Source organism: Psammomys obesus, unplaced genomic scaffold (assembly GCF_907164565.1).
Source record: "Psammomys obesus unplaced genomic scaffold, mPsaObe1.curated_primary_1811, whole genome shotgun sequence".
In the NCBI taxonomy this organism is placed as follows: Eukaryota; Metazoa; Chordata; class Mammalia; order Rodentia; family Muridae; genus Psammomys; species Psammomys obesus.
Window position 1 is genome coordinate 52,071,945 of NW_026587216.1, and position 20,085 is coordinate 52,092,029.

General features: G+C 41.7%; 1 protein-coding gene across 6 annotated transcripts in view; it reads right to left on the reverse strand.

Annotated features, from left to right (window-relative positions):
• Klhl32 (kelch like family member 32) overlaps positions 1–20,085 on the reverse strand; it is a 226,414-nt gene that overhangs the window by 5,315 nt on the left and 201,014 nt on the right. For 4 of the 6 annotated variants that reach the window (XM_055603478.1, XM_055603479.1, XM_055603481.1 and 1 more), the window contains 3 exons: positions 11,383–11,441; positions 7,984–8,176; positions 5,622–5,716 (listed from right to left, as the gene is read on the reverse strand). In XM_055603478.1, the coding sequence (XP_055459453.1) occupies positions 5,622–5,716; positions 7,984–8,176; positions 11,383–11,441 (347 nt within the window). Of the gene's footprint in view, positions 1–5,621; positions 5,717–7,983; positions 8,177–11,382; positions 11,442–20,085 lie in introns of those variants that run through there. The other 2 variants (XR_008719679.1, XM_055603480.1) reach the window with 2 other exon arrangements.

Genomic DNA, 20,085 nt, shown 5'->3' on the forward strand with positions numbered 1-20,085 from the left:
AAACCAAAACTAGAGAAACTGCCTTAGACCAACAGAGGCTCTGTGAAAGGACAGTATCCAACCTGTTAAGGTACCAGAAGATTGTACAGTCTGCTCCAGGTTCCCAGCTCTTGTAAGCTGTCACCCATACTGGGTTGGGCTCTGGCGGCACAGCTGTCTTTGAGTCATTTCTGCTCCTGTAAGTAACCCCTCACCCATATTTCTGTAGGTAATCCCAATAAAACTCATTGGTTCACCAAGTTTGACTTTGGTGTTCTCTGTAATTGGTCTGTCACTAGTTCCCCATCTAGGTGAGTAGAGGCCTGTTCACATCTCCTGAGGAATGCTATTACACAGCAATTAGTATACTCATAAACCAAATGGATTAATTTGCAGGTGTTCTCTAAAACTGCAGAGTTCTGGGCCTCTTTATTTCCAAGAAAGGAGGAGCCTCTTCATCCACAAGAGTGCTACTTCTATATAAACCAGTCTGGAGTAGTCTGAAATACAGCCCCCCCCCCCCAAAAAAAAAAAATGAGCCTGAGCATCTGAATTTCAGCTCTAGGGGGTAGTACCCACCCAGGGATGCTGATGGCCCGGGGCTTGCTTGTTCCTCTTCCTGGTAGTCATTGGACCCTGACTTAGTTGTTTATCAGCCTGTTTTTGTATACAAGAAACTGGACTCCCTTAGCAAGGACACCACCAAAATACATATCAACAGCATCCTCCAAAATTTCAGATACCAAGTGAGCCCCTTGTCTATTAGCAAGGTACAATAGCAACAGCTATGCCTCCATTTTTTGCCTACTTAATGGAAACAAGTCAGAGATGTTAACTAGAGCCATGTCGCTTTGTAAAGCTCTACCATTTGGATTAAACAATAACAATTCATGTGAATTAATTTCTTTAGATTCTTAGACTCCCTGACCTATGCACCCCCAGAAATAGCTGGATACCAGAGATGCATTAGTCACCCATACAAGTAAAGTACTGCCTTCAGTTTTCAGAGAAGAAAACAGAAAAGCGAGTTTCTAGAGTGAACTTCACTGTAAATGGTACGTAGATCTAGCCAGTATTTTAATCCAAAGAGGTAGCCCAGAAGAGCAAGGACTTACTGCCTTCCCCCAAATGAGCACATTTTAGAAGTCAGATAACGGCGAGTTAACCCTGAGAGCTTGTGTGGTTCCCTGGCCCCACAGCGGCTGCATATGTCACGCCGACGTGATGGATTCAATCTGGGAAGGAAAAGGAAAGCTTTTGGCAGATTTTTCCAAAACACTCCCTTGTAAACTGGCAGAAAGAAAACATGGGGGAAACAGCAGTGCCAGATTGGCAGCATATCTCCCACCCAAAAGGAAGTAATGGTAAAGGAGAATACCAGCGGATAAGCTGGAAACACAGAGCAATCACCTGCACGCCCACATGGCTGCCCATGTGTACCAGCCACCACTGGCACACCAGACTAGAGTCAGGCTGCATGCCAGACAGCTCCTCCATGCCCACAAAATTAATGAGTGCCTTTTTTTTTTTTTCAGGATCTATATCCTATGAGTGTATTACTAGTGGTTCTAAACCTCACTCTTTTGACATGTTAGTATAAGAACTTTCTAGCTTTGCCCAGCCTGGACTGTCTTGCAGCGAATGGAGTAGCAGATGCTAATTCGGTAATGGTTGAAATGGCTTATCATGTATGTCACCCCAGCTGGCTGACCCCACAAATGACTGTTAAATGAACCTGGATTACAGGCCAGAAGGGGAAGTCTGCTAAGACGAGTATTGGTTGTTATTTTTAAGGAAAACAAAATTAGTTTTGGATACTAATGAGAGAAGTCTAAACTATTTAACTATAATCTTCATTAATCAGCTCTGATAATTAGACTGCTCATTTACAAATTAATCTTGGATCATGAATTAAAGGGGTCTGTGACAAAAAGTTAGATTTTGATAGTTTTAGTGTGCATGTGCTTCTCGTCACTACTCTGTTCTATCATTAGGAACGTCTCCTGTGTAACCAACATTTTCCCATGCTCACATTCCTGCCTTCCATTGCCTTGCTTCCCTTTCGGCTATTATTCCCCCAAGTACTAACCATGACAGGGAAGTGACCTGCCTTTGCACACAGAGCTGGCCTCGCCATCCACTGATATGTTACTGTTAATATGTGAAAATAAACAGATCTGTAGTCAGCAACAAAGTAGAAATATTTGAGCCGAAGGTTGAAAAGATACCCAGCCAACAGCTAGAAAGCAAGATATGCAATACAGAAAAATATTACTGTGGCTAGAGAGATGGCTAAGAGGTTTAGAGTGCACACTGCTCTTGCAGAAGACCAGAGTTCAGTTCCCAGCACCCATGTTGGGGAATTCATAACTACCTGTAACTCCAGCTCCACATGGATCCAAAGCCTCTAGCTTCTGTGAACTCAGGTGCTCAGAGGCACACACAAACACACACACACAAACGCATCGTTTAAAATGAATCTTTAAAAACGCTATTACCCATGAAGATTTTGTTTACAAATGTCTAAGTGTAAACCATATGCTAGTGTGTACAGATCCACTAAGTATAAGGGCTTTTATACATGCTTGCTTATTGGGCTAGCGAGACAGCTCAGGGAAAAGGGCTTGCCCTGCAAGCACAAAGACCAGACTTCAGAGTCCCAGAATCCATGTAAAGTACAGACAGATGTGGTAGGCAGTTGTGATTCCAGCACTTGGGAGGCAGAGATAGGATCCACCCACAGGCTGCCTTGCTAGCTACAGTAGTCATTCTGGGCACACTCCAGTTCAGTGAGAGACCCACTCAGGAAAGTAAGTAAAGTACAATGAAGGAAGACGCCTGAAGGCACACCACAGTTCATGAGCACCCATGGACACATGTGCCTATGTACACGTTATCATGCACACACATGCACACCCACAGCACACAGATACCTAACAATGTGAAAACTGAACGCAGGAACAGAGAGATGGTTTAGTAGTACAACTGCCTGCTGCCAAGCCAGATAACTGGAGTTTATTCCCTGGACCCACATGATAGTCATCTGACCTCCACGTGTGTATTGTGGCTGACACACACACACACACACACACACACACACACACAAATGTAGAAAATATTAAAGAAAGGAAAAGAGAAAACCTTTTTCTTAAGTTTTTCTGTGCTTGGTAGATAGAATTTCCAAGAGGGTTGATATGTTCATTACTATGGCTACTGAAACACCTGTGTTTTTTTTTTTTTTAAGAAATGTACTAATATATTTTATTTTGTGATCTTAAAGGTAAAATTCACTGCGTTAAAACAAGCATTAATTAAAATTTTTAAAATCTGTTCTTTTAGTGTTACCTTAACCCAGAGGAAATTCTTGAATGTTGTTCCTCAGTGGTTTAGAACAGGCACACATTCATTTCTTGAACAAAGTTTCTATGCAAATAGCTAGCCATTATTAGCAATGAATTGATGAAGGGGGCTGGAGAGATGGCTCAGTGGCTAAGAGCGCTTGCTAGTCTTGGAGAAGAGCCAGGTTTGATCCCCAGTGGTACCTGATGCCCTCTTCTGGTACCTTTGGGCACTGTATGCATGTGGTGCCCAGACATAAAGGCAAGCAAAACACCTCAAAAATATTGAAAAGTTTGTGTACAAGGTTAGGTAGCCTCCTAAGGAAAAACACTCTGCAGATAAACAATATCACAGTCAAGTGTTTTTGTTCGTTTTATTTTTTAAATGTTCTGTATAACACACTATGTTGCCAAAGTAGACCTCAAAACATTCTGCTCTTATTTTTCTCTTTATAGTTTAATTTATCTCTTATTCATAAAGCTAACCCGTCACTAATGTTAGTAGAAATATACCCATAATCGTGTCGGACTTTTGCAACTTAATGAAAATGCAAACTAAATTGAAGTTTCCTAGGCCACTTATAGCACAGCATTTTGGCGCTACGAAATACTCCTGCCTGATCCAATGTCTTCTCAACTCTGAAAAGTGGTGAAGAAACCCAAAGGACTGAAAATTGCCAAAAACATGGTTGGTTGAAGACAGGCCGCTCCCCGGGAGAAAGCAGTACTTGTTGGTTATGAGATCCACATGCTTCGTATGCTCACATTTTCTACTGTATTACTGTTTCCTAGTCATTACCTTGCTTTCATTTTTATTATCTTCTACTTTGAGTTCATTTTAAAGTTCGTTTTCTAGCTTGTTAGGCTACAATGCTGCATACCACTTGCATTTATTACAGAGTTCTTAGGTTCTTTGTTTCGTTGTGACTTTCAGCTCAGTTATAGGGCAGCGTGTTTTGTCATTTCCAGGTATAGAGAGGCTTAATTTTGCATTTTGTTAAGTTCAAATTTACCTACAATTGTGTTAGCATCACATAAGACTAAATTTTTTAGATCTTCCTCTTAACTTTAACTGCAAAGGATGACTGAATTTTATGAATATCCCTGTGTGCTAAGAAAACTCAATTCTAGCTATTCACCATAAAACTCATGTCTGTTCAGCCAAAGATGGCAATCACGTTTTCATAGCTACTTGATCTCTGTGAATAGCAGAAGTATGTAGGATATGTCCGGGTAACCTGTGGTGAGACAAACCAAGAGCAGAAAAGACAAATGATAGCATGAAAGTAAAGGAGGGACATATCTAGCGGAATACAGCAAGTAGACACTGGTGATCTTGAGCAGGCAGCGTGGAGGGAAAGCTCCTTAACAAACACACACTTCTTGGGAGACACGTGGGGACATCCCTCATGAGATACAACTAAAAACAGAGCTGGGATGGCTGGGTGTGCTGGTGCGGGCCGCTAACCCAGCACTCGGGGGCAGATCTCTAGAGTCTGAGGTCACCCTGGCCTACAGAATGAGTCTCAGGCAAGCCAGGGCTGCATAGGATTCCTATCTAATGATGATGATGATGAAGAAGAAATAATTATAGTTATAATACTAGAATCATTTTGCAACCATTAAAAATATTTAAATAGTTTCAAAAAAGTTTTCCCACCATGATTAGGTTAAAAAATATGAGTCATTCTAAGGATATGTTAGAGAAGTTGGGGTTAAGATATGCCAAGATTTTACCAGAGAACACACGAGAATTACAAAGCGCACTGGGAAGTATGTGTTTCTGTTTTGCGAGGCTCAGCTGGCACCCTGCCAAGACAAGCTTGTTCCATTCACTTGTGAATTGACTAGTCTTCAGGGCATAAGCTGTCCTATCAGACCACCCAGAAACCACTATTTCTAGGAACCTCTGCCAGGAAGGAAGAATACCTCTGCAGGTGACAATTCTGAAAGTGAATAAACTGAAATATACAAAATTCATAAAGATGAGGTATCTTTAAAATTGTTGGAGTACAAAGTGATTACTGCTGAAGTTTCCCTTTTTTCACCTGCTAACACTGGTGAGCTACTGGAAGTTCTCGATGTCTGGTATATTTTATAGATGTTTGAAGATTGTGCCTAACTTTAAAAGCCCCAGTCATTTAGTAGTCATTTCTAGGATATAGAACACAGGTGGAACTAGCTACACTAAGAAAGGGACCTGGAGCCTCTCTACACATAAATATCTCCTTCTGCAGCTGAATTGCAAAACATAACCTCGCTGAACCACTTGAACAAACTTCAAAAGGAACTTCAACCACTCACCTGGATACAAGCCAGAGGCTCATTTGTCCAAATTGAATATCCACCAACTAAATATATTCTCCCATTATGGACAGCAACTCCAGATTCATTCTGGCCTAAAGTAAAGAGAATTGAGTAAAAAGAAAAAAATTCCATTTCTAGCATGTTTTAATTAACCCTTTTGCCACTGAGGGATACAGTTTTCCCCTGTGGCATATTTGTATACTCCACAGGAATTTTACAGCAATTAATCACTGTCTCCAGAACTAAAATGAGTTAGCCACTACTTCTCAAAGAGTGAATCTATGTCTAGTTAGGAGCAGGCCAAAGTATCTATTGGCCAACACCTTATTAAATGTAGCACTGCATATAGCAACAGCAAGCTGTTTAGAACCAACAATTCCAAATTATTCTGTATGCCATTAGTTTAAAGTGGTGGAAATAAGGAATATTTTAGGTATGGAAACATCCATTGTACTCCATATAACATTTGTGCCCACAAAAATATAGGCAAGTGCTTACCTTTATGAAGTAACAACTGCAACCCTGAGGCAAAAAAAAATCCAGCCATGCCCCTGCATGCCTCAAATGAAGATAAATGGCAGCCAAAACAGATACAGTTGCCACCATCCTTCCTTTACATAGCCAACAGTTTTAAGATTATATTAAAGTTCCCAAGCTGAGACCAGTCTGCACTCTCCCGAGATACTGGCACGCCAAGATGATGAAAGGATTCCCCTCCCATTTCAAAAGAGAAGACAGCATAACTCACTACCATACGCTTTTCCCTGGAGGCAATCAGAGAGTGTAGGTCTATTTTTATTGATGAGCTGACATGGGACTGACTGGAGTAATAGTTGAAGGCAGAATCACAGATCTAGGGATCTAGAATCTGAGATACCACTATACCTGAGAGTCCAGTACTTAAAATAAGCCTAAAAATCACTTTGCAAAAAGGAGCTTGATAGAGAGCATCTGATATCCCGCTGTGTTCCCAGTGCTGCCTCCCAGCAGTGTCTGTGAGGGACTGGAGCCCCACTCTCCATAGTAAATGTCTTCAAGAACTGCTCTAACCCACCATTTATAGTTTGTGATTTTTCCACTGACTTAAAACAGCCCGGCAAGGGACGCTGCCAACAGTGGACGTTCCTCATGGGAGCCGATAAGAGGGACTGTTTTCTGCTCCATCTAGAACATCAGGGCAAGGGCATTATTGCCACGTTCACTCCACTTCCCTCTGCGATGAATTGGGGCCACTTCTATGATTGCTCTGCAAATACCTGGGGAGGGACGTGTGGCCAGAAATGCAGCTCAGAGAGCTGCACAGAGCAGCTCTAAAGTTTAATTTCTAGAATACACAGGGAAACAACATACAGGCGTGAAAAACGGTGACAACCACCATTCTCCTCAAGTCCCGAGAGATAAAAAAGGACTGAGCAGCGAGCAGTGGAACATAGACTCTGCTTGTGGCCCAGCTGGTAGCGTGCCAGCCAGCACGCTCAGTGCCCAGCACTGCGTACAATGGGCAGGCAGCAGCAAAGTGTGACCCTGGGAAAAGGCAGGCGGTGGGCGGGCATCACAAGGCTCTGAAGCCTGATGTGCGTGAGGCCCTGGCCTTCACTTACTGCCTTTTTAACTCTCCATGCCATGTGCATTGGTGTTTTGCCTGCGTGTATGTCTGAGTGGGGGTGTTGCATCCTCTGGAACTAGAGCTACAGATAGCTGTGAGCTGCCATGTGGGTGCTGGGAACTGAACCTGGGTCCTTGGGAAGAGCAAACAGTGCTCTTAATCATGGAGCCATTTCTCCAGCCCCGAAACCCTAACTTTTAAAAAAAGAATACATAATTAACTATTTTTGTGCCTTTTCCCTCCTACCTGTGTTAAAGTTCTCGCACGATTATCAATTGATGAAAAGGGAATTGATACGGTTTTCTCGTTCAGATGAGAACCTACACAGAGGCCAAATAGGAACTGTATTGCCAGCCACCTGAACAAGCCCTGCTTTTAGCTAGCAACTGTTCAGGTCTTCCTGGGTAAAGAAAACAATTGGAACTACCCCCCATTCACATATTTAGAGATGAACTCTGGATGTCCAAGACACAAGTATGGAGATGTTTTGAATCTCTATTCTACTTTTTGTTTTTATATTTAGACATTTCAAAAATATTTTTATTTTCTTTGTATGTGTGCCTATGTGTGTACTTACTACACTACATGTGTTCTGGGGTCTTAAGATCCCCTGCGACTGGAATTACAGACAGTTGTGAGATGTTACCAGGGTGGTGGATTCAAGCCCACATCCTTTAGAGGAGTAACTAGTACTCTTAGCCCTCTCTCCAGTCCCTATTTTTGTTTTTAAGTTGCTTAACCAAAGATACTTGCCAGTCAACAAGTTGAAATTACAGCGTGTCCACTGATCAGTGTCAATGTTGTAAGAGTCTATATGACGCACAAGAATCCGGTCATTATTATAATCTAGGTCATTGCCTCCAAGAACATAAAGCTTCCTCTGCACAGCAGCCATGGAGTGATAGACCCTTCTCTGTAGCATGGGGCTGCGGCTTATCCACTTATTCTGGAAAAAAAAAAATTCAGGTTTATTGGGTTAAAGAGACCTCACAAATACCAAAGGCAATGAGTGGTGCCTCATTAGAAATAAGAACCCTAGTGTCACCCACATCTAATCTGCATATGATTTATGTGTTGAGAGGTATGGCTTTTGTACTGTGAACACAAGAAAAAAAATCCTGCATAATCTTGGATTTGGACTTACATGAAAATTTTTGGTAGGTGTGCCTTTTGCATTTTGCATATGCAATTATAAAATTTCATGATGCTTAACTCATGGAAGTTACTCAGGCTTGAGCACGTGGCTGGCACAATGGAGAAGATAGTGTGTAATCGAAACAGTCGAGGTGGAGACTACTAAGCCATCACTCACGTGCAGTCTTAAGCATTCGCTGAACTCCTCTGTGCTTGTCTACACAATTGGGATAATAAAACCTGCATGACAGCCAGTTCTGATTTAGAAAATGCCTCACAGGTAAAAATGTCCAGTGCATGCTCTCTGTTTTAAAAAACACAGGGATTGGGGCCAAGAGTGGTGGTGACAGCCTTTCATTCCAGAATTCGGGAGGCATAGGCAGGCAGATCTCTGTGAGTTCAAAGCCAGTCTGGTCTATGCACTGAATTTCACGTTAGACAGGGACAGGGCTACAAAGTAAGACATTGCTAAAAAAAAAAAAAAAAAAAAGACATACACACATTGAGTAACAAAGGTCCCAGAGAAGTTAGGGTGGGGGTAACTTTCCCATTTTTTACCAACATTAACCTAGAGATCAGAGGACAAGCTAAGATTTGGCTCAGTTATAAAATTACTGTTTCCTTTGTACCCAAATCCTCTCATGCTTTAGCATATTTACAATTATGCCTTTTGCCAAATAGGGCAATTAGGTCTAGACATATTTATATTGGTAGAAGGCCAAGTTTTACATGGCAATGTCAAAGAATGGAGAAATCTTTAATATTTGGCTCTAGATGGTCCTTAGTATTGAGAAAACTGTGATCAGCCCCTCAAGAAAAGATTCCGATTTAAAATGCAATACAAATCTTAAAATTTTATGAAAGTCAACCATGGCTTTAAATTTAAGTCTCAACTAACTGACAGACAACTAAACCAAGTGATATATCAATAAATATACCTAACCACTTCCTTCACAAATACTCAACGTATAGGAAGAACCTCATTTCCTTGTTGCCAAGACAAAATTGGACTTGAGCCAGAAAAATCATGATGTTTTGCATGCATAGAATTTCAGCAGTTCACAAAGCTGTAAGGGAAAAAAGCAGGCTACAAGCACATGCTTATATAAACATTGGCGTGTATATTACAGGCACTTATCACTATAGGAATGCATAATGCAGCATTTAGTCACTGCAGGCGCACAGTGTGGCATTCACAACAGGCACTCAGTGTGGCATTTGTTTGCTATAGGCACACACTGTGGCATTTATTCATTGTAGGCATACATTAGCTCATTTCTAATTTTTCAGGGTAAAGTGGAGACAAAAAGAAGTTGTTAGTTTGAGAGATTTATATTGTCCAGCTCCTCTGAACACAGACCCTCCTCAATAAAATACAGTCTTTAATAAATAGTCAAATAGATTTGAGACATTTTGCTACAAAACATCTTTAATGCATTATGCTTGAGTGAATTTAAAAATTCCGACGATGCTTATCTTGGGTGTTCTCTTTGCGATAACCTATTACAGCATTAGGAATCGGTGTTTACATTAGCAGCCCAGTCCCCTGCCACAAGACTGTAGATGCCATCTGGTTTGCAAAGCCTGCCTACATCCCCTGATTATATCTTTAGCTTCCTTCTCTGCAGTGCCTGCCAGGTGAGCCGCCACCCGCCGCAAAGGCAAAGAAGCAGCGAGGCCTGGTGGGGTCATTCCTAATAAGCTGGCGTGTGAATACTAATCAGTAGTGGGGAAGCAGAGGTCACCCAGCCTGCCTGTTGGCAGGTAGCGATGTGCTCTGTGGCAGATGGCAGGCATTATCGACTCTCCACAAAGGCCTAGCAGAGAAATAAGCACCAGGGCTGAATGATAGAGTTATTGAGATTCTGAGCAAGATGCAAGCAGATGTGATGTTTGCCAGTACCCACCGTAAACAATATGCCAGCAGAATCCTTAAAAAAGAGCATGTGTGTACAAACACGAACCAGAGCTCATTTCAGCAATGTTAATGCCGTCTTCCTCCTTAACCATGTGTGCACCAAACTCGGGCTTCGGCAATTAGTGATCTCTCACGAGACAGCTGACCCATGAACATCCAATCTCTGCAATCTACAGCTTCTAACAGTATCAGGAAACACACTTGTGAAAGGAGAAATGCCTTCCTCAGTCAAGCCATTGTGAAAATGCAGCAGGGACGCGGGGGCCACTGTGCACGCGCTTGTGGCGCATACCCATGTGCAGTCTGCCAAAGCCAACCTGTTGTCTCCTACCCTAAGACTGCCAGATGATAGATATCAACCCCCACGTCACGCCATATTGGAATACTGTCCCAGTCAAGACATATTTAGATATCCAAGTCAAGGAAAGGGCAACATTCAGCAGGTATCTGCACAGTTTGTAGATACTTCAATAGAAAGAGAAGAGAATAAAAACATTCTTCTTCTAGGGGAAAGGAGAGATTCAGCGTGCCAAAGGGGCACAGAAAGGACCCAGCTATTGGAGACATGACATTCCCAGATCTTTTCAGACACACTTAATTCATGTTTGTCCTAGGTATAGAATATTGTTGGCTATATTAATAATATAATATTATATATATAATATATTGACAGTATATAATATAATGACAATATAATATAATGTCATTAAGTCAAATGACATTATTTGATTTGAGAATAACAAGGTCATAGTGATGTTTTCTGCTCCAAATGGCGTCCCTTACAGAAGGACATGGCTATAGTCAAAGCCCCCTCTGCACTACGCAAAGCTCTCCAGCATTACATATAGCATGGAACTAGAGGAGCTGACAGCTTGCCATCATAATAGGGAACCAAAGGCTTTCCCTCAAGATGCTTGCTTTTCCCCACCTAGCTTAAGGTGCATTTGTCCCAGTTAATAATTCCTGGGGAATTGGGTTTTTTTGTGGTTTTTTTATTTTAATTGTTTTATTTATTACAATTTTTTGTCTTTTGTTTTTCTTTTTTGGGGAATTGTTCAACATGTGTTTTAATGAAGGTGATGACTTCTCATCACGCTTACCTGGTTAGGCTCGTACACCATCAGTCTGTTTTGATACTGTGCTGTGTTAGTCACGCCACCTGCGGGAGAGGAGCACATGTTAGTTTCCTGTGGACAGGAAACGGGGTCTTCCAAAGTAAGGCTGGGCTACAATCCAAGGGCAGTGAGCTGCCGCTGTACCTGTGCGCTCTCAAACAACACAACAATTAAACTTATTGTAGAAGCTGCTTCCTCCTCCAGAAGCATTTCCATGGCAATCTGCTTGAGAGGCACAGTGAAGACACTGATGGTGCAAGAGGCCTCCGGTTCTAGCTGCTGTGCATGGCCAGATCAAGGGCAAAGGAGTGGGGTGACTATAGCACACAGATTACATTTCTCTCTAATTTATCTAGGGACAGAGTTATACAGACAGTACCCGTCCTGGGCTAAGTGGGCGACGTCAGAGCTCCTAGCTCTGTGCACTAGCAAGGTGACAGCTTGCTATGGTTTTGATGAACACATACAGCAAAAGTCACTAGCTATCAAAAGACAGGGCCGGCACTGTGTGGTAGAGAGCAATATCCATGGCTGTGCCACACCGAACAGTAGAAGCAGAGGAACTGTATTTAATAATACATTTTACTTACCTCAATTTGATAAGCATATCTTAATCTGAAGTCCATATATAATTTACTGAGGATTTTTTTCATAAAAATCTTCAAAACCCAGAGTGTTTCTGATACAGCACAGATTTGATAGAGCCACATTTCAAGCATTTAATGTGAGACACGGAGCTAGAGGCTAATGGCTACCAAGGGAAACAGCACACTATAAACTCCCGTGCAACCACTTCGGTCAACTTTTTAAAAAGTCCTTTCTACAGGCTTATATTTAGGAGACTCAGACCTTCTACTTAATTAGGAACTGTAAGAATCAACACATTAAACTGCTTTTTCTACTTGTCCCCACATAGGTTGAAGACAGTTCGAAATCAGAAACTTGCTGAATGCAGACAGGATAGCATAAGTAGACCATCTTACATCTGGTCTCAAGTGAGGTGCGACAGTGAAAACAAAGGAACAATGAAAATTCTGTACAAAATTATCTTCAGATTCTGTGTAAAACATAGCTTAACTTTTACTCTTAGGTGGAAAAAGTCTAAGAACAGCACATCAACCAAAAAGTGAGATATTTTTAAGCAATTCAACAATGGGAATATGAGGACTTAAAACCTATCTTCATCAATACTGCCTTAAGTAGTTCTAGATAGTATAAAAGAATATTCTTAATAAGTATCAGAAAAACATGACTCTATAATATGAATTCAAAATTGGATCAGGTGCAAAAGATGTTCCTATAGAGTCCCTCCCACCCCCACCCCCCAATTTTGAAGACATAGATGGCTAAAGCTTATGCTGCTTTTTGGCAGTAGGACCCTGGCCTTGCTTTTTCAAATTTATTTACTTTAGATTAATATAACTGTAATGATGTTCTCTGTCTTTTTGAAATGTCAATTATTTTAAGATACTTGCCACTTTTAGGAAACAGTATCTTTTTGAGAATCCAGATCTCTTTGAAATATAATTATGAAGGAAAAGGGTCTCCTTCTCCCTGTTTTTAGGAGAGGAAAAGAGCCTGACTTTGATATGGCCTAATTCCAGAGAAAAAGGTTGCAAACTGAGGAACAACTGAGTGTGCTTGACACAGCCATTCAGTAGCCTTCTTCCAAAGTCCTTCATTTGCTCCCTCTGGTGCTGAGGAAAACCTAGTGTTTTCATAGAGCTGATTCCAAACTCTATTTTCATCTTTGTCCTCCTTGACTATCTTACGTCACCCAGCAGTTTGTTTGATTTGTTTTTGTTTTTTGTGCTGACAGCCTGAATGCTCTGAGCAGGTCTTTACCATCACCTCCATCACCAAGAATTAAGTGATTCGGAGTCCAGAGGATTAATATGTAACTCCAAGCTGACTTAGAATAACCCATTAACATCAATACCACTAGATACATAAAGAGATGGGCTCTGTATTTATTTTGATATACAATTTGACTCTATGTTGAGATTTTAACTCCAGGTTTCTTAAATGTGGGTCTCTGTGAATTCAAGGCCAGTCTGATCTACAGAGTGAGTTCCAGGACTTACAAAGAATTGCTCAGAGGTGGCCAATTGGCAGCTCAGTCTCCATGTGGATCTCTGAGTAAGGGGAGCAGCGGCTGCCTCTAGCTGAACCCAGTTGACTGCTCTTTGATCACTCCTCCTGGTGATGCAGCCTTGTCAGGCCACGGAGGAAGAGCAGGCAGTCCTGATGAGACTTAACAAGTTATGGGCAGATAGCAATAGTGGAGAATTTCCCCTTTCAGTGGACTATAGAAAGAGGATAAGGGGAAGAGGGAGAGAGGGTAGGACTAGGAGAAGTTGAGGGAGGGGGCTTCAATTGGGATATATAATGAATAAATTGTGAAGAAAAAAATTAAAAAAGAAATGGAAAAAAGAATTGCTGCCTCAAAAAGAAAGAAATTAAAGGAAAGAAAGAAAGAACCACATTTAAGAAATCTGAAGTTAAAATCCCAACTTAGAGTCAAATTGTACATTAAAATAAATATAGAGCTGTATTTCCTTTTACCCCCAATATTTGCTTCCTGTCTGATTAAAAATGAAATGTTGAAGAATTCTCTCTTGGCAAAACCATTTAAGAATAGTGAATCTGTGGAGACCACACGTGTTCAAGGCTAGAATGAATGCCCAGTGCATGTGTTGGGGGCCATAATCCACCTGATCACTGTCTACAATGCCTCTAATCATTTATTTATTTATTTATTTATTTATTTATTTATTTATTTATTTATTTATTTATTTATTTATTTATTTATCTATTTATCTATCTATCTATCTATCTATTTATTTATTTATTTATTTATATTTTTTATTAGTTACATTTTATTAACTCCATATCCCAGCTGTATCCCGCTCCCTCATTCCTTCCCAAACCCTCCTTACCTTTCTCATTTCCTCCCTGCCCCTTTCCAAGTCCACTGATTAGGGAGGACCTCCTCCCCTTTCATCTGACCCTGTTTTATCAGGTATCTTCAGGACTAGCTGCAAAGTCCTCCTCTGTGGCCTAGCAGGGCTGCTCCTCCCTTGGGGGGTGGGGAGGTCAAAGAGTCTGCCCTTGAGTTCCTGTCAGAAATAGTCCCTGTTCCCCTTACTATGGGAAACCAATTGGTTACTGAGCTACCATGGGCTACAACTGAGCAGAGGTTCTAGGTTATATCCATACATGGTCCTTGGTAGAGTGTCAGTCTCAGAAAAGACCCCTGTGCCCAGATATATTTGGTCCTTGTGCAGCTCCTATCCTTTCCGTGTCATACAAACTCCCCCTTCTTTCATATGATTCCCTGCACTCTGCCGCAGGTTTGGTTATGAGTCTTAATAACTGCTTTGATACACTGCTAGGTAGAGTCTTTCAGAGGCCCTCTGCGGTAGACTCCTGTCCTGTTACTTGTTTTCTTCTATGTCCACTGCACCTCCCATTTGTCTTTCTAAGTGAGGATTGATCATCTTACCCTGAGTCCTCTTTCTTGTTTATCTTCTTTAGGTGTATAGATTTCATTATGTTTATCATATCTTATAGGACTCTGAGTGAGTATATACCATGTGTGTCTTTCTCCTTCTGGGATACCTCACTATTCACAGATGATATGATAGTAATCATTTCTTTAACTGAATGCAAACAGGAGGCCAAGCTCTCCCGTTCTCACTGGGAAACTCTGAAAGACCTCTACTTGTTTTAGAAACAGGGAGCAGAAGTAAGCTCTCTGGCAGTAAATGACCCACTTGAGGACATCATTGAACACATTGACAGCACTGTCTGCCCACCACAGATTAAATGCACAATTGGCGGGTGACCGTGCGGCCACCACACCCCCTCTGGCCCATGGAGTATATACCACTGATAACCAGGCTGTTCAGAATTACCGTTCAGAGTTGCTGCTTATTCATTTCCGCAGATTCATCCAGAATATGGTTTTTATTAATCTGCACTCAGTAATTAGATTCCTTAGCATTACACAAAAATTTTTACTCATATGATACTGCTCAGAAATGAGATACTGGATACCTAGTTGGGAATAAAAATAAAAGTCCCAGAGAGTTATCTGCATGATTACCTCCAGAACATGAAGACACAGGAGGCGCCTGGCAAGCCAGTGCTGTAACTTGTGCCAAGTCGGGGTGGCAAAGGGAAACTAGGGAATTGCCTCTATCTCTCTTCCTTTTGAAGTAATTTACAAATGAGCATAGAAACAAATCCATTTCTTTGCAGTAGAAAAAAAAACAAATTTTACAGAAAGCATCCAAGTTTTCAACCCACATTCATTCCAAAGAGCTTCATCATTACATTCCCTTCACATACCACTCTTCACTTCAGATTAATCTGCTGAAATGAGATGCTAAGGATTTGCATACAGATTTGACTATACAAAAATAGATATGAAATTAATAACAGTCTCTATATGTTTTAATTTCTCCTAGTCTGGAGTACCCTTGCCTGCAGCAGTCTTCCTGGCTCTGAAAGTCATCAAGCTGATTTGTCTGCTCCAGGTTATGATGCCACATGCTGCTGCTCTGTCCCCTGCAATCAGAGGACTTGCAAAGATAGATTCCATTCCTTCTTCTATCGAGTATATTTTATAGATTGGCAGTTTGATCTCCCTCCCCACCCCAGGAGGGATAATCTGCATCGTAACAGCTTTCTATAGATACAGCTGTCATTAAATATGCCAGCTCATATCAGCATCCATTTTTAAAAACCAAGTTTTCTCTAACTTTGAAGTGTCACAGTCAAAGCTAACACTTCTCAGCCAAAATTGAAAATGAGCAGCCCTGTCTTATACTTTTGAACTGCACCTTAAAGATATACTGTGGGTTCCCCAAAGTCAAATAAGTCTTTAAAAACTGCCAGGAGGAATGAAAAGTTACTGCCATGCTACCCAGAGTGAGAAGCGCATTTTATCATCAAGACAAGAGGAAAGCATTTTTCTTAAGCTTCCCTGTACAGCCCGCCACAAAACTGTGTCAAATGGATGAATGCATACCAGAAAGGATGACAAGCGACTGCCAAACAGCCTTTGTCTCTGCTACGAGACACGCTAAGCATTCACACAGTGTTCAGGGCAACAACGGCTCAGCACTGACAGCTTCTACAAAGCCGGGGGTCATGTGCTCCGGCCTGGTCGGTCCTGGTCTGACGCTTTCTTTCTCTTATTGAAAATTACATTTGTTTATTGGCTGACTGGGGGAGAAAGGCATGCATGTGTGCTAGAGCGTGCGTGTGGAGGTCAGAGGGCAATTTGCTGTTGGGGGTCCTCTCCTTCCACCAGGAAAGGGCCCAGTGACCGGATGTTGGCCTGCAGTAGGCACTGTCAGGAGCCTTTACCAACTGCATCACCTGACAGGCCTGCTAGTTTTTGGTTTGGGTTTGTTTTCTCCACAAACCAAGAAATATCACTTTGGTGGGTAGGCAGCGCTTGCTTATGCTCAAGAAGGAGAGGCCTGCGGTTTCTCCCATGGCTAATGCTCTCCACTGAGAGCAAGATGCAAGGGCCTGGGCCTTTCCACGCACCAATGATGCCAACTGAGGCCTGGGGGAACCAGCTCTGACTCTCTCCCATGCTCACAGTGCCACCCTCACCTCAAGCTGAGGGAAGAGCAGCAAGAACGAAGTACAGTTTTCCCCTTGGGGAGCCACGTAGCACAGCCAACCTCAGTTCTCCAGAAGCAGAAGGAAGATTCTGATCCCCCTCAGAGGCTTAGATGATCAGTACACTGGACACACAAACAGTCCAGAGCTCACATTTGCTACAGCTCTGTGGTTGTTTTATCAAAAGTTCTCACCACCTTCCTGTAAAGGACATTGAATTATTAAATGTATTTTGCAGCCTGAATTTCATTTCACGTAGCATTCTTTGTTTTCTCTAATATGGCTACGTATATGCATGTTAAGTGCATGCTTGTGTGTGAAGGTATGCTTGCACATATGTGCATATATGTGGAAGCCAGAGGACAACCTTGAGTGTCTTTCCTAGGCACTCTCCACTTCGTTTTTTGTTTGTTTTGTTTTGGAGACAGGTTTGCTCAGTGGCTTGGAGAACACCAAGTAGGCTAGGGGCTGGCTAGTGACACCAGGCTCTCCCCGTCTTCACTGGGACTACAGTGACCCCAGGCCTGGCTTACCTTTACTTGGATTCTGCGCATGGAACTCAGGTTCTCCCAAGCATTTTACCCGCTGAGCTATCCCACAGGCCCAGTTGTTCTTTTAAAAATTTTTATTATTATCATTTACTACAATTTATTCACTTTGTATCCCAGCTGTGGCCCCTCCCTGGTCTCCTCCCAGCCCACCCTTCCTCCCTCTTCTCCCCCTATGCCCCTTCCCCAGCCCAATGATAGGGGAGGACCTCCTCCCCTTCTATCTGACCCTAGCCTATCAGGTCTCATTAGGACTGGCTGCATTGTCTTCCACTATGGCCTGGTGAGGCTGCTCCCCTCTCAGGGGGAGGTGATCAAAGAGCCAGCCACTGAGTTCATGTCAGAGACAGCCCCTGTTCCCATTACTAGGGACCTCACTTAGAGACGGAGTCTATGGGCTACATCTGTACAGGTCCTCTCCATGCATGGTCCTTGTTTGGGGTATCAGTTTCTGCAGGCCCCATAGCTATTGTTTTGTTTTGTTTTTTAATAAGCAGAATAATCGGCCACTGTATTTGGCCTCTTTTCTTCTTTAGTAGTTTCAATTTCCTCTTATTTAAATGTATTCCAATTTTGTACTCATAGTTTAATTACCCTGAAAATGGTAACATTAAGCATGAGCTTAAAAATTAATCATTTTTATAGAATTAAACTCACTATTATCCCTGAGAACTGTGGGACAATGGGAATAGACACAAGTTCAAAAATATTCTTTTATTTTGGGACAGAGTTTCATTCTCTAGCCCAGGCTAGTATAGAAAATACTATGTAGCTGAGCCAGCCTTGAACACATAGCAGTCCTTCTAGATCATCTTCCTTTGTGCAAGTGTGGGGATTACAGGCAGGACATACCATACCCAGCTAAAAAAATACTTTTTAGTTTTTACAAGTGATAAAATGGTCCATATTTTCATGGTGCTTATAATGCTGTATAAACAATTATAGCCATGACTCTTTATAATAAATTAGCATGTTGAATAACATATTTAACAATGTATTAAATTAAAACTGGTATCCTTATGATTTCTTTCACATTATGAAGCTCACACAAATGAGTGTGTAATTAATAGACTAAAACCTGTAAAAAGGAGAGTCTTAAACTTACAAGGTGTCTATAAAAATTGCTGCCTTTGAAAATGTAAATGATGTTTATGTCATCTAGAGTGAACAAGCATCCCGGAAAGAGGTGAGGTGTATATCACGTTTCACCTTAGATAGGTGGAATCTACCGAAATGCTGTGTCAACCACGGGAACCTGCCATTCAAAATCTTAGTTTTTAAAGCATTTTGCTGTAATTGCCATTGCTCCATCTGTGAGGATCCTGTCTCTGAAGCTCGTGCACAGTGTCAAGAGGCTGCGTTCCCGGCCTCCAGGCAGGGATCTCCAGTGGTTTCCCTGGGTTCTTATGAGGTCTTTGATTGCCCTCCCACCATCAGCCAGATTCTGCAGCCTCTTGCTATGTTGTAGCTTTGAGCACCTTACACCTCCCATGTTCTTAGACAGGGCTCAGCTCCTTCATCAGGTCTGTCTCTTTGTGGTAGAGACACAAGAACTTGTCAAACCCAAGGCTGTTCTTTCTGTGAGAAAAATTATGGAGTTTTCAAGTTAAAATAATGATTTTCGGCAATTGGTATTAAAGGCGGTCAGATTGCTATACTAAAAATGTATAGCAACAACTCTCTAATCCAGGCTACTCTACTTTCTGTATTATTGCTAAACGACTTTTCACATTTTAACTTTAGAATGGTGTTTATGTTTTCAAGGCTGAATGACAGGAATAGAAAAAGAAAGACTATCTTAATTCTGTCCTCCGAAAAGGGGGCACTTAAGTACCTAAAGATAATCAAATGTTGTTCATTCTCACTAAACAAAAACAAATACCAACATTTCATAATTTTTCTGCATATCATTTACTTTTTCAGACATGTCATGGATAAGTTCTAATGACAATTTAAGTATGTGTTTCTCAGACCTTCGTTAAAAGTGTTAAAACTGGTGGCTGTATGGTTCAGAGGGAAAACCTAATTTTTAAAACCAGCAATAGAATTCAAATCCTGTCAAATATTGGCTCTTTGTCGTTGAAGCTATTGGAACTCTTTATGCTTCATTTCTTGGGCAGCAGTAGGAAGATAAACAAAATGATCTTCAGGACACAGCTAAATGAGGTGGGTATAAAACCTCTGAGTTTTTCAGGGTGTAAAAGATCTGAATGCTTTCCACTTTGTTTATTTTAAATGCATTGTGGATAATTCATTTCTGTTCGGCTTCTACCTCAGTTCCGCAGCAAGATTTCTTTTAACTTGTTTCGGATGATGGGGGGTTTAAGGCTTGAGTAGAAGTTGGAGAGAAAACGACTGGAGCCACCTGGGTGCTAGATTCTAAGACAACACAGATTTAATCCGTATTGGCTATTCCAGCTCACGGGGAACTTTCAAGCTGACATACAAGCTATGAAGCTCCAACCTATGTGGCTCCCTGTGTGACAGATGCCTCCAGGGC